Source organism: Mya arenaria, chromosome 1 (assembly GCF_026914265.1).
Source record: "Mya arenaria isolate MELC-2E11 chromosome 1, ASM2691426v1".
Classification (NCBI taxonomy): Eukaryota; Metazoa; Mollusca; class Bivalvia; order Myida; family Myidae; genus Mya; species Mya arenaria.
This window is the reverse complement of record NC_069122.1, coordinates 33,384,458-33,410,945: the sequence shown is the minus strand read 5'-3', so window position 1 is coordinate 33,410,945 and position 26,488 is coordinate 33,384,458. Positions and strand designations below refer to the sequence as shown.

Genomic DNA, 26,488 nt, shown 5'->3' with positions numbered 1-26,488 from the left:
AACAGGATTACTTCTAAATCATTCTATAAAACTGTATGAAATAGCTTTTTGTTAAAAAAATTGATTCAGTCTTCAACAGGTTTTCTTTTCAAGTGCCATATACCTACAATATCTTACATACATTGGTAGAAGAAAGAGTCAGAGGTGCTCATGATGACATGTGAAATGTTATTAAAAAATATACTTCCTTCTTTTCTATAGGAGATTAAAGTCATTGCAACAACAATGTAAATGCAAACAGAAAATGCAGTGCAAAACAGTGTCATCAAACACATCAAACACATCCATTTCTGGGGTTCGTTGATCAAATCATACAAAACTTAAGTCATGTCCTACTTTAAGTCAATTTTCAAACCAGTTCAAAGTCAAATTAAACCAAAGTATAAAAAAAGGATCTATTTTCAATTTAGTCAATGAATATAAAGTATTTCAGAAATTATTATGTTACCATTATCATATCATCAGTAAGATACTTAAATTAGGAAAGTGTCTTAAGTTAGAAAAATGAAAATCTTTTATGAATACTGAGCCCATTACTCTAAGACCCAATCCAAAGCAAATGTACATTACAAGAGCTGTTTTTTCAGAAATCACATAGTACAGTCGAACCTCCTTGGCTCAAACTCACTTGAGTCAAATTCCTCATTGGCTTGATCTGGATTTAAAGGACCGTGTCTAAAAGTTGGCTGTCTCACAGGCATAAAATACTATTTTCATTCAGATTTGCAAAAAGAATCTGCATCTAAAACTGTATGAAAGACATTGACTTTCTGACATAACCTTTCTGTCATTTTTCTATTGGTTGACTTATTCTATTTTTAACCATAAGTGCCTTTTGAAAATCAGGTCATTGCTAGCATAGGTGGGTTCCTATGTACGTGATACTATCATAAAGCGCTGTGCTTAAGCAACCTGCATCACACTTCTGGGCCAGGAGTTTATATAACCTTCCCATGCAATACCAACAACCGAAGTATTTCAACATAATTAATTATAATTTCTTGATATAGCTACATATGTCCGACATACATACATATATATGACCTTAAATTACATGTAGTAATACATGGGATACACATTTGCTCGTATACAAAAAAAACCACTGACACCCATGATACATGTATCACTCTGTGCATGTAGTTACCATCAGCAAACTTAGTTTTCCGTTTGTGACGTACGTTTGCCTGGTCAGAATCACTTGTCTCTGTACTCTGCGATGAATCTGTGTTACACAGTTATACATGACAAATGGAAGGTGCCGCTGGTGGATATTAGCATATTCTATGATGCAGGTAGTCTATAGGCCATATATGAATGCATTTGGAAGAAAATAGTGTACAGTCGAAACTCGTTGGCTCGATATTTCATGGCTCAATATCCTCGTTGGCTCGAACCAAATTAAAAGGACCGATTTTTATTTACTCTTTGTTCATATAAATTTCGATCGGATGGCTCGATATCTTGAGGGTCGATATTTCTCCACCCTCGAAGTCGTTTTCGCGGTCCCAAACAAGAATTTCACACTTTGATTTGGTTGCTTGGGTCAATGTCATTTTCGCGGGTTCAGTTAAGAATCTCACGCCTTGATTTGTTTGATCGGCTTCATTTAGCACAAGGCGCTAATCGATTAAAATTGCTTGACTGATATTATAATTATTATCGAATTTAAATGGTTTAACAGTTTGAATAAACATGCCATCACTATAAGTTATGTCTCTAATTGTTATCCATCCCTAAATTCCTATGCATTTTGATATAACTTTTAAGCTATATTTGTGTTACCCACTGTTTACAATTGCTTGTTTTCGCATAAATGTATTTTTATAAATTATAAAATAAAATGATATTTTCTAATAATCGAATAAGTCATATTACGAAATTTAGGGAGATAGCGTAGCCAATAACAAACGAGGTAAATAAGACTTTATGTAACAAATGAAAAAAATAACATTCTGTAAGCAATCCCGCTTGGCTCGATATTCTCGAGGCTCAAAGTACTTTGGCCGGTCCCTAGAATATCGAGCCATCGAGTTTCGACTGTATTCTGTGATAAAAACACTATACATATCACCACATGTATGGTCTGTATGCTGCCATGAATCTGCGATACACAGTTATACATGATATACGAAAGGGGTGACTAGTCCATCGTGGTGTTTTGTATAATGTAGAGAGTGTATATGCCATAAATAATTTATTTTTTATGGATAATTTGTGTCTTCTATGAGGCTGAGAGTCGCTAAGCATCTGCACTCTGTGACAAATCTATGGTACTAAACTGTATGTGCAGTAGGACATGTTGATGAAAAAACATAATGTAATGAAATGAAGTGAACATCACGATATGATTTTAATGACATGAGTAAGGACAGTCTCCTTTAATGCAAACAAACAGACCCAATAACATCACTAGAAAGTACATATATGAGAAATGAGCTTTAAGATTGTGAGTAAAACAAACTTGGGTCATCTTTTCAAAAATATACAACAAAATATCATATGACCATGATTCATCGCTTGTTTTTATGACATTTATAATTATTACAAAAAAAGTTTTACTTGCAATTTCAAATAAAAAAAATCCTTAGTCACATCATCATTTTTAGAATAAGTGTCACAAAATAAATCATAACTACTCAGGGATACTGATTAAAAAAGTGATCCTACAATACAATCCCATATCGTTGGTAGGAGGGTTCCAAAATCATAACACAAAATGCCAAGTACTGTATTCAAAAAAGAATTATAATATTACTAACAATTTGCATTCTGTAAATATTAGTTTTTACACTAAAACTCTGTTAACAAATCAATCACAGAGACCAACGCAAGCTACAACTATCTCAGGCAAGCAAGAACTCATACCAAAAGTCATGTAGTTCATAAATAATCTATGTATGCATTAACTTAAAATTAATAAATCCACCATACTTTGGACAATATGTTTTCTGATATAAATTTATATACAAACATTCTGGCTTTAAGCACAATTCCACAAAATTGCTAAGCAACATTCAAATATCAGGGCGTAATCTAAGCAAGCAACAATTTAGCTCTACATCTAAGCTGACCCCAAAAACCACCCCTACATCAACGAGCATGAAAATGGCGACAGTTTACACCCTTATGCCACTGTTGTGCGTATAACTTACACTTGTATGATGTACTCGTTGTTTTCGATGTTGTCATTGTGGCTACAACGAATCATGCAATTGTTAGCAGTTTGAAACGGGTAAAATTAGGGGAACTATAAAGGTATGTAAGTAACACTATCTACATATTTGTAGGGGGTTCTAACAAATGATAATTCTCAATCCTGAAAAATAGCTGAGTGTCTGTTAGGGTATGAGGAATTCATGCCCAAGGCAGGGTTTAGGGGCTTAGACCACTTTTGAAAATGTTTCCAAATTAAGTCATTTATACCAGAGTATTCATTTAAAGGTACTACTGTTTTTGATGCAAATGTCCGAGCCAAAAGACAATCTTGACCACTGTACAATAGTCTTAAGTAGAAAGTGATGCACATGTACCTTCAATTCAAAATGTGGCTCTACATTTAACAAAATTTTGAAGCATTTTTTTTCAAGTGAATTCTTTGGTTAAATTAACTTTTTAGTTTCTATTTAAAAGTTTTAATTGTTGTTTTCTTATGAACAATTCATATACATTATATGCTGAAACTTAAAAAAACATCAAATATAACTATAATTAGTCGGGAATTAACACAGTTATTCTATTTCACATTATTCTGGTACAGCCATGCACACCAACTGGGGGTTAAAACATCAACAACATGCATAGCCTTACCAGGAGGAATAAACTCTAAAAGATTGAAAACATTAAAAAAAAAAAAAAATTATAGGTCACTTCAAACATAATCCATGAACATTTTAGATGAATATTTCTATTTTTCAGTAGGAACTTCGAGTTTAAAGGGACCACCTTTTTGCCTTTACCTAAATTATTCGTTAATCCTATTAACTCCTTGTTAATCAATTCCATTATTATTGTTTATATACAAATGATGGTTTGCGCTCAAATGAAGTTCCAATATATTGAAACTAATTTTCTTTCTGAAAATGCGTAATTTTCCAGTGATAAGTAATAGTTAGATGACATGAAGAGAATTCTTAATGATTAAGAATGGGCTGAGTGAGTGCAGCCAATGAGTTCTTCTAACTGACTTAGAATACAATCTCATTGGCTGATACATTGTCAACGCAGAATCTGACGCAGGGAGTGTGTATTGGATAATTGACAGTAGGCGGACCTTTAAACATGCGCGAAAGTTGAAATTCTTAAGATTCTTCTGATTAAGTATAGTACTTAATGTTTGCCTCTCTTCAATACCATTGGCTGAACATGTAGGTTATTATAAGAACTTGCACCAGGTTGTGCCACATTTATTCCAGTGCCGGGTTATGGATAAAATACCGCCTTTTTAAACAAACAGAAATTTTAAACAAACAGAAAATATTTCAGCCCAAAACACATTTAACCTGAGCAACATGTTCAATTTTATCAGAAAATAAAAAAAATGAAATATTTTGTTGTCAGTAAGATTATTTTTTTTTTAATTGCAATTTTCTGAATTCAGAAAATTATTGGTCTAGTACACCGTCATTTCTGTGCATTTTTTTTCTGAGTATTTTCTGCATGTAAATACTATAAAATAAACATGCATTATAGATTGTGTCATACTATTTTAGAATATTCAGTGTTTCTCAAGTTATTACCTAACTCCCTCTCCAGGCGAAAAGGGGTCCCTAACCAGTACTGGTTATTTTCAATAATATCAATAAAAGATTATATTGAGTCGCACAAGCTTTGAAATGGTGGCTGACCAAATGGGGTATATTATAAAGCTCAGAAACAACCCAAAATACAATATCTAAAGCTCATGTATATCATGTAAGCAAGGGCTTCATTGAAGTCAAACCATGGTACAATATTTAAAGGCAGATATCCCTGAGATAGAGTTTTCTTCCATACCGTGTATAATGATAACAGTGTACACATAGTTTGGGCTGTGTTTATACAGTTTTTGACAAACAAGTTCCATGAACATCATTGCCGCAGACTTGGTGATGCCCTAATAAAATATATTTGTAGATCAACTTGTTTGAAATTAATTGGCAATAAGCTGTGTATATGGATTAAAAAGATATTTAAATAAAATATATTTGTAGATCAACTTGTTTGAAATTAATTGGCAATAAGCTGTGTATATGGATTAAAAAGATATTTAAATAAACCAACTCTGCTAGAGGGCCTCAAATATGTGTATCATTGATTGGTGGAAAACAGCTAATCAATGATACTGAGTGTCCTAATTTCTTGTAAGAACAGGGATATCTACCTTTAAAGCTTATAATCAACCAGTGTACATTTATGAAAGCTCAATAACGGAATAAAAACTGAGTATAGCAATTAAGCTGATAAACAAAACTGTGTCCATTATATTTAAAGCTCAAAATGAGAACAATATGAGTACAATATTTCATATTTAGTTCTACCAACGGTGGACTTCTCACCTGAAGTTCTAGAGGTGCCCCTGCTTGAGTCATCTATTGTAGTGGCCATTGTCCCGGTCAAATCTGCAATACAAATTGAAAATCAGTCCGACATTAAAAACAAGACTGTACACTAACTACAGCTGTCATTTCTTTTCACTGGAATTTACCTTCCAAAACTACTTATGTTTATAGCAGAAGACCACACTTACCCCTTGGTGTTCCAGTGAGAGTGTCCGTATCGGTTTCTGTCTCAGTTTCAATATCCGACTCTGAATCCTCTGTTTCATACTCCGTCTCAGAAACCATGCCCTTTGCTCCTGCTGGTGTGTGGCCATTCTCTCTTGGGCTGTCTTCTGAAATTAGTGATCCAGTTAACATTTACTGTTTATTCCTTTAGATTGTATTATTTTGGATTGCAGTTCACATATCAGCCCATTCTGAAATTTATTGTTGAAGAGTATACCCTTTTCAAACTCTTTGTCATAGAGTTAGCTAGTTGTTCAATGATAAACAAAAGCTTTAACATTAAAATCCATATTCTCAACTAGAAATCCACTAAACAGATGTGTCTGTGGTCAGAAGTGTCCAAAATTATTATTCTTAAGGTCACCATTGACCTTGAACTTTGACCTATTGAGCCCAAAATCTATTGGGGTCATACACTTTCATTATGACCAATGTGCATACCAAGTTTAAAAATCACAAAGTAATTTGAAAGAAATTTATCTTAAACTAAAGTGTAATGCTGCTAACGCCAGACAGAGTGATCCCTCTGTGCGTGCCATGCTATGTAGGCAACACTATATGAATCAAACTAACAAAATTTAGCTGATCTTAACTATTTTTTCCACATACAAATTTATAATGTTAAAACCATTACCATTTTCCATGGTGTTGTCCAGCCCTCCAGACTGGGTGTCACCAGATGAGTCAGTGATACTATCCTTCTTCATCGATCCCTGGGTAGACTGGGATGCCCTGAAAAAGATAGGATTCTTGAATATTTAAATATATTTTTTAAATAAGACTTTCAACTTTCAACAAGATATGCTGAAGAATTTAAGATTTTAGGAGTTCTATAATAGTTAGTCCTGCGGTGGCCCTTAATTCAGCCATGTCCCCTTCCCTTCCCCTTTTCTGTATTCTTATAAAGCAATTGCTGTAACATTTATCAACATTTTGTTGTTATTTTCTAAGAGTTTTTAAGGGTACACCAATGCTTATCTTCTGCATTATGGCTTCATCCTGCTGTGTGGCCCACAACCTAGTACATATGTATATGCCATAAGTGATATATAGCTCTTTTTCAAATAAACCTCATGGTTCTACTGGACTCTTACCATTACATGGGAGACAACTTTCCTGATTTCAATCAAAACTGAATACTCCAAATTTCCCAGTACTACCCTCAAATGCAATGCCAGGCAAGTAAGGAACTGGTACCAATTTCTAAGGTCTTTCAGTATGACACGGTCTGAGATTGAACCTGGGACCTTCTGCAAGTGAAGCAGACACTCTACCACTGAGGTATATGGGTGGTTATCATTCAACAACCATGTTTCTTACCTAGATAAGCTCTGTGACTGGAGGGACTTTTCTGACTTGGAGCTCTCTGATTCACTAGTCCGTTGTGTGTTCCCTAGTTCATCCATGTCCCCTTCTTCTTGTTCCCCTTCTGTGTCAGATGGGGTCATGGCCTTTGGAGGGGGAGGGGTCACTCTGGGGCTAGCTGGGCCCTGTATAGGATGGGAAAAAAGGCATCATTATCACAAGTATTTCCAAATAAAGCATTTTATCATATTGGAGAGTGTTTTCAAATAATCATTAATTATATATCTAAGCTGAACCAGTAGGCACAGCTCTTACCATGCAAAAAGTAGAGTGTGGATATATTTACAACACACAAGAATATTTCAGATTCTAGATGAAAATATGCTACAAAACAGTTATTACACCCAGCTTTCTTGATTGGAATTATACATGGCTTGCGCTTCTGGCCTGTTGTGTATGAATTTCAATAACTATGTAATGGATGCAAATTTTTCATAATAATAACATTGGTTGAGTTTGATGTAATGTAAATTATAAATCGCATTAAAATATACATACATGTTTGTTTAATTGACTATCTTTTAATATCAAAGAGGTAGTGAATGTAGAAAACTTCAACTTGTATACGAAGTCACACTAAAACACTGCGTAAATTACCCCCTGCTATGAAATGGAATACAATTAAAACTTCATATTCCTCTAAATGCTCATTAGATAATTGTCAACTCACGCTCTGTGACTGTGAGAATGTTTCCTCCGATATGGCGGCCATTTCAACCTTGGGGTCTTCTCGTGGGCTGCAAAACTGCTTCAACACAATCTCCTCCAATATACGACCAAACCACTGGGAATCTGAAATATATTCAAGGGTTCAATGAATAACTTTGCATTAACCTTAAATACAATGGAAACAACAGGGATAAGTCCGGTTGTTGCAACAGACCCTGTTAAAAGGCAAATGCCACATACACAAATGTAAACACCATACATACATACCAATAGCTTTACCTGATAAAAGAAGTTCCCTGTTCGAGGGCTTAGATCTAAATAAACGTATCTCCATATAAAAATAGAAGGATTTACATCTGTCTTGTGGTGAGCCCTCAAAATGCTTAAAGATGCACTCTTACTCCCAAATAAGATTAACCACAATTAATAAAGTTGTTTTAATATTCCAAAAAGGATGAATAAATGTCGAAAACAATGGTTCTTGTGAAGGATATCGAGTTTAATTTGAAAGAAATGAGCATAAAACACAGTATTTCTACCATATGAGACTATAGCACACCACAGTAAATCTTTTAGCATTCACTAATCATTTAATATTTTTGCGCTTTCTGCTATTAAATTCATGGTTACAATCTTGTTATCAGTTGCTAAAATTTTCCATACATTCATTATTTAGTAAGTTGTTAAAGGTTTATCAGTCGAAATTTTGTTTGTTATACATGTGTATGTATTGATTTTGAATAAGAGTGTCACTTTAAATGTGAAAACTAAGATGACAGATCAAAGTCAAGTAGTTACTAGATTGTTCTACTGCTGGTTGGACAAAAAACAACAATGAATAACTGAACACTGAATACTGATTTACATTATACACAAAATCATGCTTTTTGTGTATCATTATTTGGTATGAGCGCTCAATAATATTCAGTATCATATTGTGCTCTTATAAACAGAAAAAATAATTGAATACTCAACCTTATCAGTAGCGAACCTTTAAGTTAAATCTGCCTTCAGTCATGGTACAATATTTGTATAAAAACCATCAAGGCCAGTTTTATTTGACTCAATATTTCTAGACATCTTTAAAACCACAACATTCACCATACCTTCATCAGTGACAAACATGTAAGCAAATGTCTGCGACACTGTAACACTCATTGCATCAAAGTGGGACAATGCCCTCCATAACAGATAGTTTAGAAACTATTTTGAATCAAGGGTTTATGAAAAAACTTTCAACTCTGTCAAGCCACCTACCTTCATCAGTGACAAGCCTATCCGCAAATGTCCGAGTACACTCGTGGCACCATAGCTGGGCAATAACCTTCATCATGGGTGGTGTTGGGCTGGCGGGCTCCTTGTCCCCAGAGTTACTGAGGGAGCCCAGACTCTGCCGACCTCGGGAGTCGAGGGACGTCGCCCGAGATGTGGTCTGGCTGCCTCGTTCTGCATGGGTAGAATTAGATAATTGCTCATGTTTATTAGTAATGACAAGATGACAACTCATGCTTGAGGAGTGATGTGTTAAGGTTAATTGAGGCATTCTTTGTTTCAACATATTTTATATAATACACATGTATGTATCAACAACTGAGATTATAACATATTTAATATATAAATCATTCATATGTATAATATATATTGAAACAAATTAAAATGTAAAATGAGCTTATAATGTTTCTCTAAGAACATTGTTCTTGGATGTATTTATAAACAAAGTAACAAATTATTGAATCACAACATTGCTGTTTACAAAGGAACTAAAAAACAGCATGGACCCTAGCATGGGCAAAGCTTTAACTAAGGTCAGTTTCACAAAAGCTTACAATTTCCCAATCAATGAATTGATCGATTAGAAAATACTTAAGTATTAAAGAACATTATACATTTACAGATGTCGTTTTTTTTCAAAATTTGGCCCCATTTACATTCCCAAAATGTTCATTTAGACTCTTAACAAGTCAGCTTGTACAGATATGTCTAAATGCAGTCTTCTTCTCTTAAAAGTCTTCAAACAACGGATCTATTATGGAGCTTTGCTTTGTTTCTTTGTTTAAGCTATACTGTGGTTAATTCCCAGTTTTAGGCTTTCTTTCGCTATTTCCTAACTCCTAGGGCCTAGGTCCCATTTACAAAAAGGTAGAAGAAAAAACACTTAAAATCAGTGGTTGAAATTATCATAGGCCAGCAAGCACTGCACTGGTAAAATGCTTTCCAGGTGTGCTTAAATTCTGGGTTTTATACAGCAGGGCTTGTTCAACAAGAGCTGTCACAGAGACAGGGCGCTCGACTATTCTGCAGCTTTTCAGTGTAAGAATTGAAAAGTTTTGGCCAAACATGCATGGATCACTGTTAGATTAGATTTCAATGCAATTCATGATGTGCTGAGATAGTAACATAAATGTGGTTACATGCAAAATTTCAACCAGATTTTTTAAGTCTAATAATAAAGGGCAATTATTTGCAAAATACAGTTATATATCTTGGTTATTCAATTACGTTGAGTGGTTGAATACCATTCTATAAAGTCTCAATTCAATACATCGAGTAGTTGCTTAGAAATTAACCTATGTGTGCTTACACGCAAAACCTTAACCAGAATTTCTATATCGAATAATAAAGGGCAATTATTTGCATTAAATGAAACTAGAGTTATCCTACATGGTTAATTAAGTAGGTTGGATGGTTGGGTACCATTGTATCAAGTCTCAATGCAATACATCAAGTAGTTGCTTTGATATAAAAATAATGTGTGCTTGCACACAAAACCTTAACCAGAATTTCTAAGTCGAATAATAAAGGGCAATTATTTGCATTAAATGCAAAGTAGATTATCTTACTTGGTTAATTAATTAGGTTGGATGGTTGAGTACCATTGTATAAAGTCTCAATGCAATACCTCAAACTCAAGTAGTTGCTGAGATATTAACCTATGTGTGCTTGCACGCAAAACCTTAACAAGATTTTCTAAGTCGAATAATAAAGGCCTATTATTTGCATTAAATGCAAAGTAGAGTTATCTAACCTGGTTAATTAAGTAGGTTGGTTGGTTGAGTATCATTGTATCAAGTCTCAATGCAATACCTCAACTACTTGCTGGGATATTAACCTATGTGTGCTTGCACGCAAAACCTTAACCAGAATTTCTAAGTTAAATAATAAAGGCCTATTATTTGCATTAAATGCAAACTAGAGTTATCTAATTTGGTTAATTGAGTAGGTTGAATGGTTGAGTACCATTGTATCAAGTCTCAATGCAATACCTCAACTACTTGCTGAGATATTAACCTATGTGTGCTTGCATGCAAAACCTTATACAGAATTTCTAAGTCAAATAATAAAGGCCTATTATTGGCATTAAATGCAAAGTAGAGTTATCAAACTTGGTTAATTAAGTAGGTTGGATGGTTGAGTACCATTGTATAAAGTCTCAATGCAATACCTCAAGTAGTTGCTGAGATATTAACCTATGTGTGCTTGCACGCAAAACCTTAACCAAGGGGTGACGCCAACGCCGACGCTTGGGTGAGTAGTATAGCTCTCCATATTCTTCGAATAGTCGAGCTAAAAATGCCAAGCAGTAGTTTATCCAAAAGACTAATTTCGATGACTGTGAAATGGATTTTACTTACTTTCTTTCCTAATCTTCATCATCTTGCGAGTTCTGGATCTCGGAGACATAAGCAGTATGCCCTGTACCACCCGGGAAATGTCGTGTAGTGTGAACACGTAGTGGGCATGTGCGGGTGTGGGCCGGAATTTCTCCTTGACCTTGGTGTACAGCTCTAGCAGGCCCAGGGTCAGTGCCTAGAAAAGCAAAACATAACGTTCTTGCAGATTGTGACTGGTCATTCAATTGTATATAACAGCACTTGCAGTAAGTACAGTGAGAGATTTCTATGAAAATATATTAAGTAAGATACTTAAAATAATGAAAAGGACTTACGTTAAAGTTTAAATAAATGACCTGGCCCCAATTTCTAGAAACCTCAAGCTTAACAGGCTTAAGTCGCTTATTTCAATTAGTCAAAATACGTACAGAAAATGGATTTTGGTAAATGAAAAATGGTTTATTCTGATAGTCATACAGATTATTCCGACATAATTTCTAAAAGTTCTTGTAGAAGTAAATATATCACATTTTATAGATCAACAAAAATAGTGAGATTAGCTTAATCCTGTTATAAGGGACTTAAGAAGTTTCGAGAAATTGGGGCCTGATATTTTACTAATACAGGCCTGGCCCCATTTCAATAAGATATCTTAGTCATAAAACTTACAATGCTTATAAGTGTTCGGGTTAAACTGTGAAAATACGGGCAGAAGTCTATTTTTATTGAAATGCAACTTACAAAAATGGAGTTACAACTAGAAAGTTACGATCTTAAGCCTGACAATCTTTATTGACACAGGACTCACAGCTTTTCACACAACTTAAAAAAAACAAATCTTCCAGCATGAAATGATCAGGAAAACTCCATTGCAAATTTACCCTGGCAAACTCAAAGTGGTGTTCCACAGAGTATGTAGGAAATTCTTCCAGCCAGTGTTGGATGTTCCGGCCAAATGTGGACAAGATTCCATCCGCGCTTGGGAAAAACAGGGTCAGGTTCATAAAGAGCCGTGTGAGTCTGCTGGACATCACATGACATGACTCTCCCATACCAACACCTGGAAGACATTAAGGAAATGTTATACATCGAATGTCAAAGGAACTGACAGCTGGAAGACATTGATAATGCACTGAATGTCGGAGCATGTAAACTTTGAAAGAAGAGCAAACTGGTCAATTGTTTCATCACAAACTTCAGAAGTTCTAGTTTGGTTTGGCAGATCAGAATTTATGTTTGTACTTTGTGGGTATGACAATATCTTGTCAGCCTTGGTCTTTCAACCACCATTTTAAAGATGACCCACCACTAACTAAGCAAAGGCTTTTTAGGAAAATGAACTTTAATATTTTTAACTTACCTGGACAATTAGGTTGAGTGCAGGCGGCCAGAATGATGGCCTCATTCATCTCCTGAAACTGTTGTCTCTGTCGGTCATACACACCGCCCTGGGACAACATCTGGGTCAACAGCTCTAGTGGGGGCTGGTAGCCTACAGGGGATATTTTTAGTAGTTATCATCATGTAGCCAAAACAGCTTTTTTAATTCTGTGCATCACAAAACCTGGTTATTGTTTTCATTCAATAACAGTGGCGACAACAAAGTGCTTACACCAAGGAATTTTATAAATTGTGTTTATTTTCTTAAACCTTCTGTCACACATATATTTTATACACATACATTTGAGCCCTGTTGGGTCAAATTAGCTTGGCTTGAATTCCTCATTAGCTCAAACTTGATGTGAAGGACAGATTTCTATGAACTAAAGGTTAGCATTCTCACTTGACTCGGATTTTCAGAGGCTCAAGGTATTTTTTGACAGTCGCTGATAGTTTGAGCCAATGGGGTTCGCCTGTATAATATATGATTATAAATGGAAAAAAGTAATGAGATGTTATCTATTTTATCATTTCACATCACATTTTGTTTTTAAACTTAACCAAGAGTTGTGTTAAATCTGTACCTGAAATTGAGCTTGTGCATACCTTCCGTTTTTGGAGCCGTGTTCAGATCATCTATGAAGAAGAGATGTTTCTGCACGCCCTTGGTGTTGGCAGCCTGTCCCGAGGTGATCACGTTCAGGGCCTTACTCTTCAACTCTATGATGTGAGCCATCATGGCCTCCTGGAAGATGGCCGATGACATTCCTGGTGACATTGTGATTGTTGTTGAGACCTGTTTCGGCAGCACCATGTTCTGGAATAAATGGAGGGTCAAAATAAGTGAGATATCATTTATTTTTCCAAAAGGTACAGTGTATGCGTTATAATAATGTGCCATCAATTTCTACTTCTTTTAAAAAGTAAACAAACACTAAGTGCAGTTAAAAGCTGTGCATGCAGTCATATCATTTTTTTCTCTTGCTTATTTTTTCTCTCTTTCTGTTTTTTGGTTTTCGAATTTCTTGTTTCCAAATTTTAAAAATCAGGCAATAGAACTTAAAGTTAAATTTACAAAATATGTACCTAAGATCTAGTTTGATCTTGACTTATATATATAGTTATATCTTTTCATAACATCGTATGTTGCTTAACAACAAACGTAATTCAGACAGTTTCAAACTTGGCCAATTCAAATAAGTTATCAAGGTGGATTTACATAAGCTGTCTTACAGCTTGTTTACCAATCCAGGACATCATATAATTGTGCCGATTTTCTTTCTTGCATTTTATGTACCATGTTATAATATTGTTTAAATATTGTTTAAACTAACCCTGCGAATGAAGTTCAATTTCAAATGAATCACAAGTTACACACATGTATAAAGGCTTTTTTTCTGACACTCAGCTTCCCTACCAGCAGTATGTGCTGGTGTTAGGACACCAAAAGATCAATTTCAATCATTTTAGACTAATGTTAAATCCAAAATAATTCCCAAACTACTCACATGAATAAGTGAAGTCTTGCCAACCCCTGGCTGCCCGGCCAGGAGTACGGGCTGATGTGAAGACACGAGAAGATCCACAAGGAACGTGTACTTCTCCACTTCCGGTGTCATCACGTAACCCTGGGCGATGTTCTTTGACTTCTCTTGACCTTTCTGGCTCCACTGTGATTGGTAAACAAAAGGAAACAATGAATATTTAAGCATTTAAATGTTCTTGTTTGCTTATCTTGAAATGCATGGTTCTTGATACTTAAGTGCTTCATGATGTTGTAAGCAATGAATCTAAAACCTAATGAATTTTAACAAAACCAAAAAGACCACATAAAATTAGAACAATCCACAGTATCTTTCATGAATTTACTGAACTCTATTTTTCGATTCTAAACCATTTGTTATCAAAATTCCCGAGTTTTTAGATTTAAGACTGAAAAAATGAGATTATTTTATAGTATTCGCCATAAATACAGTCAACTCCATTTTTCCCATTCTTAACCATTTGTTAAAAAAGAGTCTGTCCACCCTGTTATGTTACACCCACCTTGATGAAGCCTCCAGTGCTGTGGTCCAGGCAGAAGTCAAACACACTACCAGACATGGGTATCCGGATCTGGTGCCGGGCACCATACAGGATGTCATGGGCAAACTTGCAGAACTTATCCCGGTGTCTGTAAGGGAAAAAGGAGGTGTTTATTAAGTTAATAGCATTTATTTTAGCTTCATTTCAAAGCCTGCAGTCTTATTCTAATGTGAATCACTCAAGAGTATTTCCTGACTAGAAATCAGTAGTGTGTCTTTTTTAGAGGCCAAGAGGACATTCCCCAAGTGTGGTTTGAACCAATGAACTCCTGCATGTAGGTGAAAGGCAGATATTATTCCACTAGACAACATAGTTGGAATAACATAATGAACTGTTATTATCATAAAGGCAGTAGTCACACACTATCAGACAATGGTAGATCCAGATCTGATAAAACATTTTTTAGAATATTAGTTTGTTACTACCTACCATAGTACAATAGGGTGGCAGGTTTTACAAAATACTTCAGCAGGTGCACTAGAAACAAAATGGTAGCTGATACAATGTTCACAGCAGATTAGTAGCTGTATTTTTAAAGCTTCAGTCAAGTTAAGTATTGTACAAGATTAAGAATTAGACAAAATACCCATAAAAAATCCCCACCCCCATCATTCATTCCTTTCATCTGTTCAATATAGTTTGGTGTGTTGATAAGGAAAGATTTTGGTACTTCAAAAGACCACCTACCTATCATGTAGATTTCCACTAAATTCCCAAATGTAGGCCATTATAGCAAACATCACTTTCATCTGTCGACATAGTTTTGTGTGTTCGGATAAAGACAGATATGATACTACAACGAACCACCTACCTATCATGTAGATTTCCACCAAATTCCCAAATGTAGGCCATTATAGCAAACATCACTTTCATCTGTCGACATAGTTTTGTGTGTTCGGATAAAGACAGATATGATACTACAACGAAGCACCTACCTATCATGTAGATTTCCACCAAATTCCCAAATGTAGGCCATTATAGCAAACATCACTTTCATCTGTCGACATAGTTTTGTGTGTTCGGATAAAGACAGATATGATACTTCAACGAAGCACCTACCTATCATGTAGATTTCCACCAAATTCCCAAATGTAGGCCATTATAGCAAACATCACTTTCATCTGTCGACATAGTTTTGTGTGTTCGGATAAAGACAGATATGATACTACAACGAAGCACCTACCTATCATGTAGATTTCCACCAAATGCCCAGATGTAGGCCATTGCAAACATCCCCTTCATCTGTTCCATATAGTTGGGTATGTTGTTTTCTATCTGGGAGCTACTGGTCATTCTGCTATTGGTGCCACATGTGCTGTTTCCGGGGGTCTGGATCTTGGACGGGTCTGAAAAGATGGCAATAACTAGTTTATACCAATAAGAATATAATAAGACTGTTTTCAATGTATTTCAAAGGCAAATGAATGGCTAGATAATGCCGACATTTTCTGCTAATCATGTAACATATGTAACAGAAGAATGTTCTTGTGTACTGTTGCTGAAAAAAACAATCTTTCACTCCCATGGAAGATAGCTTATGCGCAAAAACAATGCATCAATTTTAAATTAACTGTTGTAGTAGCTTTAGTTTTTAAAGAGAAATTTTATGCAAGAAAATTATAAATCATTGTTTCTGGCATGAATGGAAATACCTGATTCTCTGTATTTGTCCATCCCCTATAGAAACAATAACTGATTCACTGTTGTGGGGCCGATGTGAAGGACTTTGTCAAAATTATTAATGTTGTTAAGATCACAGTCACTGTGGTTAACTTTCAAATCTTTATTGCTCTGGATGTTTAATGGATATGCTTGTGATATAAAGTTTTTCTTACAAGATTATAGACAACAGTTTCAGCTGTACTTGTTTTATTTAAATATTTGAGAACATCATAGAAAAAAGTTCCCGTTAAAAAGTTAACAATGATGTCATTAATTACATTGTTAACTTTAACAAAGTTTTTAACAATTTGCCCATTGATTTAATTATGAAGAAAATGTATGGCACATGAGAACATATACCTATAGCATTTCTAATGGAGTAAGTTTAATCTATGATCAGTCAAAAACCTGTTGGCTGGAACTCTCAGGGACCGGCAAAAATACCTTGAACCTCGATTTTTTTTATCCCAAGTCGGAATTCTTACATTCTGTATAAAAAATCAGTCCTTTACATTAAGTTGGAGCCAACAGGGTTCGACTGTATGTTATCTTAAGTTAATTTGATGTTTCATAATTTCTTTGAAAGCACACAAAACACCCAGGAAAAATGGAAGAGTTTGGACAAAACAAGAAAACAACACACAGTAAATCACACAAAGTGGTGAAACCATAAGTTTAAAATAAATCTTAAAATTGTGCTGGAACTTGTTAGACATCATCACTCGCAAATTGTGTTAGTAATATATCTACTAAAAGAAGGGTAGAAATTCTAGTAAAATAATTCAAACCAATTGTACGTGAAGATGCTTCTTAAATTTACTATTCAGTTATGGCATTTTGAATATTATTGAAAAAGAAACTGGGGCCATATTCATAATGATTAACGTCTTCAGAGTTTGAATTTGTGACTCAGGCTCAGAACTCAAAATCCTACTTTGGTAGTAAAATGCTATAATAGACGCAAAGATGCTAAAATTGTTGTACCTGTTACAAATAATCTGTTCAACAATCTAACAATTAATGTTGTTTGTAAAGAAATGGTATATTTTAGCACGGACCTATAAACCATGGATTGGCAACTGCCCGATATCGGTGAAATGATAAGAAATAATAATTTACCCACAATCCTTAGCATGCACTCGGCAAATATCGGAAAATTCCACCGAATCTCCGATCGGTGATTAATGGCGATCTTCGGTTATTTCCGCCAACTCTGCTGATAATTATTTTTAACACCGATCAACATGTCGCATGTAATATAGTTGTAGTTTGTCGTTATTATATTTTCTCTAATTATCAAAGTATTAATCAGGACCTAATATGTTCCTGATTAAATTTATATTTAGTTTTAATTAATGTTTTCCTATATATTTGGCCGATGTCGGATGTCTCGAAAACGACCACACGGTAAGATCTCGTAATGAAATCGTACTGCACGCGTGAGTTTGAGCAAATAACACAGATGAGAGTTGCCAATCAATGGTTTATACATGTAGGTCCGTAATAGATACTTTGAGACCAATTATAATTCAGTTTTTTGAGCCGCATAGTCTGAAACTCAGACTCAAGATATTAGTAAATACAGCCCCTGGACATTAGTATTCCTTGCAGCCCTTTGCACATATACTTCTAACGTGGAACAAGAGTGCAATGGAATGCCAATGCTGGTCTGTTTTTCTATTCCCTCTAACAAGGGGAATAACTCATTAACTATGAAGGCTAGGTGACCGTTTCAATACAAATGTTAGTTGAAAATCGAAATTATTTCAGTTCCCTAGTTTCATTATTTTCCTACATATTTATTTGAATTAATCTTGAGCTATTGAAAATTGAACATGAAGTTGAGATATACTAATTTTTTTTTTTATGTATTGCCATATGTGATGTTTATCCAGATAATTGGAGATTAAATTCTTTATTGAAATGGCCACCAGAGTTACGAGACTTGCTGTACAAATGTTCATTGTTTCCTGCAACATGTGTACCAAGTTTCATGTGAATATCTTTTAAGAACATATTTTAGTTAAAGCTGCCCTCACACAAATTGAACGTTTTGACAAAACTTTTTTATTTTTTGTCTTGGAATGAGCCAATTTTTGCAAACATACATGGATTCCATGTGATATAAGTGATATAAGACTGCAAACAAAAAATCAAATCGCAGGTTTTCAAATTTATGATCAAAATTATGATCTTAAAGCATTTATTTAGCAATGCTTTTAGCCATAAATCGTAATTTTTTTAATGTAATTATAAGAATCTGAGATCTGATGCTTTGTCAGCACTCTTACATCACTGGTTTGAATGCATTCTCAAAAAAAATGGCTCTTCCAAGACGAAAATAAGAAAAAGTGTCAAAACAGTTCATCTGTGAGAGTGCAGCTTTGAGGCCCTCAACACCCAAACTATGACAATACCTAGAACTGTTTACCTTGAAAAACAGACAAATACAAAAAGGACAGTAAAAAAACTCATAGACATGTGACCAAACTCGCAAGTGTTCCAGTCAAACCTAGGGACACGCAGTCTTCATATATAGGCTTTTGTTTCTCAAAGCGGTGGGGGTCTGAAAGTTACCTCATGTTAATTTCCATACTTTTTTCAAATACTCTTTATTAAAATTGTATATTAAAAAAAAACATTTGTTCACAATGATTCAAAATAATGGTTGTTGCAAAAGAAAAATTGTGACATTTTAATAAATTTCAAAAAAGTGAATATTACAAATTTGTAAGTAAAAATTAGCCATTATATCTTCATGAAACTTCACCAATATTCTTAACTGTCTATACTAAATGAGTTGAGGGAACAGTGAGTCATAAGATGTCTAATCAAGGTAAGTCAAAGTTATGTATATGTGTTTTGTGGTTGTGTTGTTTTTTTAATAATTATATAAACACAGATTATGTAATATCTCTTAAACAACTGCGTTAAGGTAACACCAAATTAAAAACATTCTATTTCTCTTAAATGAAGATTAGTCAATATCTTGGCCATCAAAATGACCTATTACAGAAAATTTACTGTCTAATTCAATTTCCTGTATTCTTAATAGGGTGCAGAAAACAAAACATCTAACATCAACGAAAATGCTGATAAAGAAAACTCCTTTTGATCTGATGAATACTACTTTTGTAAATTGAAAAACTGAGAAGGGTCTAAAAGTCTTATAAAGCATCTACTGGTGCACTGAATTTACCCAGATGCCTTGAGATAATGATCAGTTTCGTTTCCTCTGTAAAACCACACAGTAAACATGAACAAACGATATATTTAAAAAAAAACATCTACATACAATGTAGTTATAAAACCATCTACATAATAATTACAACTACTTTGAAGAAATCAGCTGAAAATATCTAGAATATATATATAGTTTAAATTAAATATTGTTAGAAATTCTCAGCAAACTTTGAGCCCTGTTAAAATCTATTGTTACCATAGCAACCAAACAGTCACGTTACCAAGGTCATATAAAACATGTTACCAAAGCTATTTATAGAACAGGAAATGACTATCACACATACCGTCTGGTTCCCTGTTTATAATCTTCTTTTCAAACTCATCCCTGGAATAACCCCTGTCCAGTAGGGCAGAATACATCATGACAAATGATGTCACTTCCTGTACTCCAGGAATCACCCTGTTGGCCATGGCAACAGAATGACCTACATCAGTAAGCAGGGCAACAGTGCACTCAGAGTTCAGGAACTTGATTGTGGGTCCAAATATATCAAGAGCCAGGTCTATGATCACTTTCATGCTGAAAGTAAAGTATAAAAATAGTTTTGATTTAAATTACAGGATATTTTTACAAAATTTCTGTTTAGATCACACCCTTAACTTCACTGATGTCATTGTTGTCAACAAAGAACATCTGATGATCTCCATTCATTACTCAAAGTAAAACAAGAATATAGATAAATAAATGAGCAAAATTTTGTCATATCGGAAAAAAACAACACTAAAAACATATTGACATCTGCAGCCAATTATTAAACTGGTTTTAAGTTTTGGGTTCGGTTTAAGTTTGCCCAAATATCTCTTGATTGGTCAATATTTATCCAAAAATTAATCTTGACCAATCAAATCATTCAAATGTGTAAACTATATAAACTAAGCTAAATATAGCTTGTGGACAACTTAATCAAGATTAATAATTTTGGCTGCAGCTATCCTTTTGTAAAGTTAAAGTCCATATTTGTACAATATAGCCTACCAGTCAGACGTGAAGATCCACTTGGACTTGGCTGTCTTGGCCCAGCACTCAAACAATGATGTCCAGCTGACTGTGGCGTCCCCATTGTGTATGATGTTACAGTGGGCGATCGTGGAGGGAGATATGTTAGTCAGGTCTGTAGCCTCAAACAGTAGTTTGGTGCTCTCAACTGGAATAAAATATATATACATGCATGATTATAGCATCACCATTTGCATTATGCTTGAATGCTCATTTATGGAGTGTTTCTGAAAAAGATTTTCTTCCAGTTTTGAAAAGAAGCTATACTTCATTAATAAACATGCTTCTTTACTTGAGTCAAGAAGTTTTCTTATACAGTTGAAACTTGTCGAACTCTTTATCTCCTTATTCTGGTTATGTCAAACTATTTTTTGAAATGTGTTTGGTTTTAAGTTATAAACTTTTTGTATTTCCGTTATATCAAATGTTTGTTATCTGAAAGTATTTCCCTAGATCCCGATAAGTTTGACATAGCGTGTTTTGACTGTACATGAAACAATCCCTAGATTAAAATGTGCACAAAAGTAGCATACACATACATTGTACTCATGCAAGCAGTACTTCACAACCTATCTGTTTATAACCAATGAACTGACCTTTGACATGAACATGTCCTCAACCTACCATTGAAAGTGTTTTCTCACTTTACAGGACTGATTTTATCATTTGAGACCCACATTATACATGTAGCTGAGGTAAAACTTCATAAATATTTTGGGCGGAGCTTTATTACATAAACACACAGTAAATCACTTTAAATGTACATGCTTTCCATAAGCCTGTCCAGCTGGGGTGTTGCTATACTTAGCATGAAGTTGACTTCTCAAAATAAGATGTTGCTTCATATTCAAGGGAAAGGCCATTCATTCCATAAGCAACTATTTACCATTAAAGTGAACATGCTTTCCCATTAGCCTGTCCAGTTGGGGGGAGGCTATTCAAAACATGAAGTCGTACTACACAAAATAAGATGTTGCTTCATAATCAACCAAATGGCCATTTATTCCATAAGCATCTACTTACCGTTGAAGTGCACATGCCCGCCATTGGCCATGGACAGTTTTCTCTCACTGTCCAACACCGTGTTAAGCCCCTCTGTCCAGTTGGGGTGGAGCACACCATCAAGTACGATCCACTTCAGCAGGACAGACGGAAGGTCAGACTTGTGCTTCTGTTTAGTTTGTTCCTGAATTATAAACAAATATTCCATGAAATGGAATTAAAATGTGTCAATATCAACAAACTACACTGTATGAATACAAGAATCGGATACATGTAGGAAAGTTGTTTTTGCACAGCAATAGCGAGCTGTTTTAACAATTTTATAAATCTTAACCAAATGTTCTTCAAAAGGGTTCATGAATTAAATACAATATAATTAAATTGAAGCACAAAATAGGAGATGTTTTTGGTCATGTGACTTATTCTAAAAATAGAATGTAAACAATAGTTTTAGTAGCAATTGTCTACACTTTTCATTTTAAAACACAAGTTATCCTGAGGTGAACATAGAAACTTTGCTACTGTGATCATTAAAATATGTGTAAAGCCTTTTGTTACTTTAGATTAGTATAAAAAATGTTATAGTTCCAGATACATGTACATGTACATGTACCTGACCTACCCTATTTTTAATTCTCGAACCTAAATATGTTTTTATGAATATTGGAAATATGAATATATGTTGGGCTATTATTGGAAAAAAAATGATACAATTTACTTTGATGTGTGTCTTTTTTGGCAAAAAGAACTTAAACATTTTCTTTATCATTTGGCCTTAATTTAGACATTCTGCCACATTTGATATACAAAGCATACCTGTTTTTTATTGTTTTTCAGGTAGGTTTTGACAGCATCGGACATAAAGCTGGCATCTCGTAGCACTTTCTGTATCAGCCCACCTTGCCAAAGGCCATCCTTGAATTGACCCAGGAGCTGGAAAAAAGGGAGGAAAAAATATTTGGGTCAATGCTTCATACTACAAGAAATCAACTCAAGATGTGAATACATCCAAAAAAGACAAGCTATGTATCAAACTGTCCATACATCTTTGCTGGAATGAGGAGTGGGGTTAAACCTTAGGAAACATGGTAAATTTGAGAGATTTCCTACATTCAACATTTTCAAATAAACTGTATACTACCAGCGTAACAGCCAAATATTTGCAAAAAGTACATGACTTTGTAGTTTTGGCATGTCATACATCTTGACTAAAAGTTGCAGTGGGGTTAAGCCAGATCCAATCGAACTTGGGAAATATCTGGAGAAACATGGCATATTTCTGATTAGAATAAACTTTAAGTACATTCACAAGAACAATAAGCTGAATATACAGTCGAAATACCATCCCAACAATACCATCCCAACAGGACTGTCTTTTTCAAACTTCACTTACCTCTTGACTGGAGAGTGCTGTGGGGTTAAGTCTGACCAGGTCAATCTTCGGAAACATGGCATACTCTGGGGATTTCTTAACCTCAAGTTCATGTATAGCCTCACTGATCTTGGTCAGGATTGAAGTAGCATGCTTCATTTTCTTGAGGCCCTTGGAAGACTCAGGCTTTGGTGCACCGAGTCTGGACAGGAACTACAAGTTTGATAATATGGACATCATTATTATTATTAAGATGTCTTACGAATCATATTAATTTAACCATTTCTTGTAATTGAAACTATGATAGGTAAGGACAAATTGCCTTAGGCATATACATATATAGATCACATAAATTCTTCGTCAATGATCTGATTAAGGTATTTATTTATTTAGTTCCATGTTTTGATCTAGCTTGTGCCTTTTAGGAGAGAATATAATCTTTATCTCTTCTGAAGATTTCCAAACACTGGTACTGGTATCTGACACTTTAATCATGGTTTCAAAATACATTAGGCCGATTGTTCAGAACTTTGTTAACAATGTTGTTAATATCATAGTTGTTAACTCTCAAATCTTTACTGGTCTTGAAATTTCATTGAATCAAATATTTTGAATTTAAAAGTTAACAACGATTTTGTAAATAACATTGTTAACTTTAACACAAAGTTCTGAACAATCAGACTAAGGTTTCTGTATTCAAATAGTATTTATTTGAGATAATCTTCAGGCCCCAATTTCTCGAAACTTCTTAAGCTTAGCAGGCTTAAGTCGCTTATTTCAATTAGCCAAAATACATACTGAAAATGGATTTCGATAAATGAAAAATGGTTTATTCTGATAATCATACAGATTTTTCCTACATAATTTCAAAAAAATCTTGAAGAAGTAAATATACCACATTTTATAGAACAACAAAAATAGTGAGATTAGCTTAATCCTGTTATAAGGGACTTAAGAAGTTTCGAGAAATTGGGGCCAGGTTTTTTTTTGTCAAGACCAATTTAAAGAATATTATTTAATATTATTTAACAAAAATGTGAAATAAAATATAAAAAATAATATACACAAGAAAGTGGACATTTCCAAACAGTGGGGGTGTAAACTTACCTCCTCTTCAGCAGGAATGAACTCTTCCATTCCCAGGTCCTGTACAGTGCAAGGGAGATAATCAGTGCATTGTTAAATAAAAGAAATCTCCAGAGTTATCCAAATGTGCCATGCTTATTTCAGACAAGCTAAAAAATACTGCAGCAAAAATTAAATAAAATATGAGTTTTTTACATCTTAGGAAAACAAGCTTTCTAAGATAAATAAAAATACAATTTGTATTCGGGTAAAAACTTGTAAACCTTAATGCCCGAAAGGTTGCAGTAAATAAGCAAGGCACAATAAAAAGATAAATGTTAATTATCACACAGTGTACAAATACCTGAAATATTTCAAAACCAGCACACTAGTGCATACAATTCCAATGGACAAAACAGACCATGTGTGGATTATAAACTTCATAAAACAAATAATGAAATCACAGATCTATAAACCATGGTTTATATATCTGTGATGACAAGTAGGAAATACCTACCAGCGTTTGAAACACTACATATAACACATTTTAGCCCTTGATTACGCAATAATTATGAAAGACAGAGTTATGGGCCTTGCTGTTCATGTGCATATTGTATCTGGCAACATGTGTACCAAGTTTCATATCAATATATTAAACTTATTGAGTTATGGCCAAGGTTTTTGCACAACACCAAAGCTATCACAACAGCCTGATTTTATTCTTTGAAATACAGATGATCTTATAAAATGTTACTATGTCAATTACACCACAGCAATTGTGTGGTATTACAATGTAACTGAATGCATACTGTCGGTGTTGTCAATGTACAACAGTTTTGGACATTATTTGTGATAAACTGGGAAAAAACATCAGGAGGGAGTTAGGTTATTCTCAAAGTAACTTATATATACCGCGACAAGACTATATCTTCGAACTTGACCAGTTTCCAAAGGTTGAATTATCTGCAAATGATACAGCAACTTGGCATAGCATCAACGGTCAAGGTTACAATCTTGAAGGAATATGAAGAATATGGAGCCAATGAATGATTATGTAAAATGAAGTTTTAATGTTCTATATGGTTATGCTGTATGTTGCATATTTTGCTGGCTCTAATAAAATTCAACTTCATTTAAATGGTAATAAGCCCTCTAATTACACGGAAGGACCCATCTTGACTTTGAAACCAGTTATCATAAAATTGCAAGGACCGTATTTTTTTAAACTGTAAATCAAAGCACATATTTTGGATCTTAGTAAAATATAGAATTTAATCTACCCTAAATAAGACAGACTAAGGTTGTTATTGGCTTTTTTCAAGACCAGCATTTCGAGAAATATAAAATATGCGTTCTGAGGAATAAAGTGCAGAAATGCAGTAATAAAATATCACACAAATGTATGATGCAGGAAAACAATGGCCACCCAATGCATTGCAGACAATGTATTGATGCAGTTATGCGGAACGATCACATACTTGTAGCTTCTGTTTGGTGTGGAAGGCCATGCCGCGGTCGGTGGTCAACTCCTCCTTGGAGTGGTCGGGCGCAAACAGGAGGTAGTTGAGGCGGTTCAGCGCCCGGGCAAGCACACCAAGACAGGTGGATTTGCCTGAGCCCGCTGCCCCAGTGATGATCACTGACTCGCTCTGCTGGATGGTTGAGTATAACTGTAAGATCTGTTGAAGGGAAAAAATATAAATTTGAAATTTAGAGCATGCATTTTGCCTGAGCCAGGGTGATGATGATTGTCTCATTATGCTGAATGGTCAAGTACAACTACAGGATCTGGGAGGGGATAGGTCAAGTACAACAACAGGATCTGGGAGGGGATAGGACAAGTACAACTACAGGATCTGGGAGGGGATAGGACAAGTACAACTACAGGATCTGGGAGGGGATAGGTCAAGTTCAACTACAGGATCTGGGAGGGGATAGGTCAAGTACAACTACAGGATCTGAGAGGGGATAGGTCAAGTAAAACTACAGGATCTGAGAGGGGATAGGTCAAGTAAAACTACAGGATCTGGGAGGGGATAGGACAAGTACAACTACAGGATCTGGGAGGGGATAGGTCAAGTACAACTACAGGATCTGGGAGGGGATAGGTCAAGTACAACTACAGGATCTGGGAGGGGATAGGTCAAGTACAACTACAGGATCTGGGAGGGGATAGGACAAGTACAACTACAGGATCTGGGAGGGGATAGGTCAAGTACAACTACAGGATCTGGGAGGGGATAGGTCAAGTACAACTACAGGATCTGGGAGGGGA

The 26,488-nt window shown here is 34.9% G+C and overlaps 1 protein-coding gene across 19 annotated transcripts in view; it reads right to left on the bottom strand.

Moving 5' to 3' along the window:
• Nucleotides 1-26,488, bottom strand: part of LOC128230308 (dynein heavy chain domain-containing protein 1-like) — a 125,523-nt gene that overhangs the window by 46,135 nt on the left and 52,900 nt on the right. For 8 of the 19 annotated variants that reach the window (XM_052942490.1, XM_052942482.1, XM_052942555.1 and 5 more), the window contains 25 exons: nucleotides 25,692-25,892; nucleotides 24,256-24,294; nucleotides 23,170-23,361; nucleotides 22,593-22,709; nucleotides 21,798-21,960; nucleotides 20,754-20,922; nucleotides 20,062-20,297; nucleotides 19,734-19,769; nucleotides 19,047-19,100; nucleotides 16,056-16,218; nucleotides 14,834-14,960; nucleotides 14,296-14,457; nucleotides 13,394-13,604; nucleotides 12,768-12,899; nucleotides 12,289-12,467; nucleotides 11,429-11,603; nucleotides 9,054-9,242; nucleotides 7,798-7,919; nucleotides 7,083-7,252; nucleotides 6,397-6,494; nucleotides 5,726-5,869; nucleotides 5,535-5,597; nucleotides 3,808-3,822; nucleotides 3,153-3,194; nucleotides 1,145-1,222 (listed from right to left, as the gene is read on the bottom strand). In XM_052942490.1, coding sequence (XP_052798450.1) covers nucleotides 1,145-1,222; nucleotides 3,153-3,194; nucleotides 3,808-3,822; nucleotides 5,535-5,597; nucleotides 5,726-5,869; nucleotides 6,397-6,494; nucleotides 7,083-7,252; nucleotides 7,798-7,919; nucleotides 9,054-9,242; nucleotides 11,429-11,603; nucleotides 12,289-12,467; nucleotides 12,768-12,899; nucleotides 13,394-13,604; nucleotides 14,296-14,457; nucleotides 14,834-14,960; nucleotides 16,056-16,218; nucleotides 19,047-19,100; nucleotides 19,734-19,769; nucleotides 20,062-20,297; nucleotides 20,754-20,922; nucleotides 21,798-21,960; nucleotides 22,593-22,709; nucleotides 23,170-23,361; nucleotides 24,256-24,294; nucleotides 25,692-25,892 — 3,277 coding nt within the window. The remainder of the gene's footprint in view (nucleotides 1-1,144; nucleotides 1,223-3,152; nucleotides 3,195-3,807; nucleotides 3,823-5,534; nucleotides 5,598-5,725; nucleotides 5,870-6,396; nucleotides 6,495-7,082; nucleotides 7,253-7,797; nucleotides 7,920-9,053; nucleotides 9,243-11,428; nucleotides 11,604-12,288; nucleotides 12,468-12,767; nucleotides 12,900-13,393; nucleotides 13,605-14,295; nucleotides 14,458-14,833; nucleotides 14,961-16,055; nucleotides 16,219-19,046; nucleotides 19,101-19,733; nucleotides 19,770-20,061; nucleotides 20,298-20,753; nucleotides 20,923-21,797; nucleotides 21,961-22,592; nucleotides 22,710-23,169; nucleotides 23,362-24,255; nucleotides 24,295-25,691; nucleotides 25,893-26,488) is intronic. The other 11 variants (XM_052942537.1, XM_052942617.1, XM_052942580.1 and 8 more) reach the window with 9 other exon arrangements.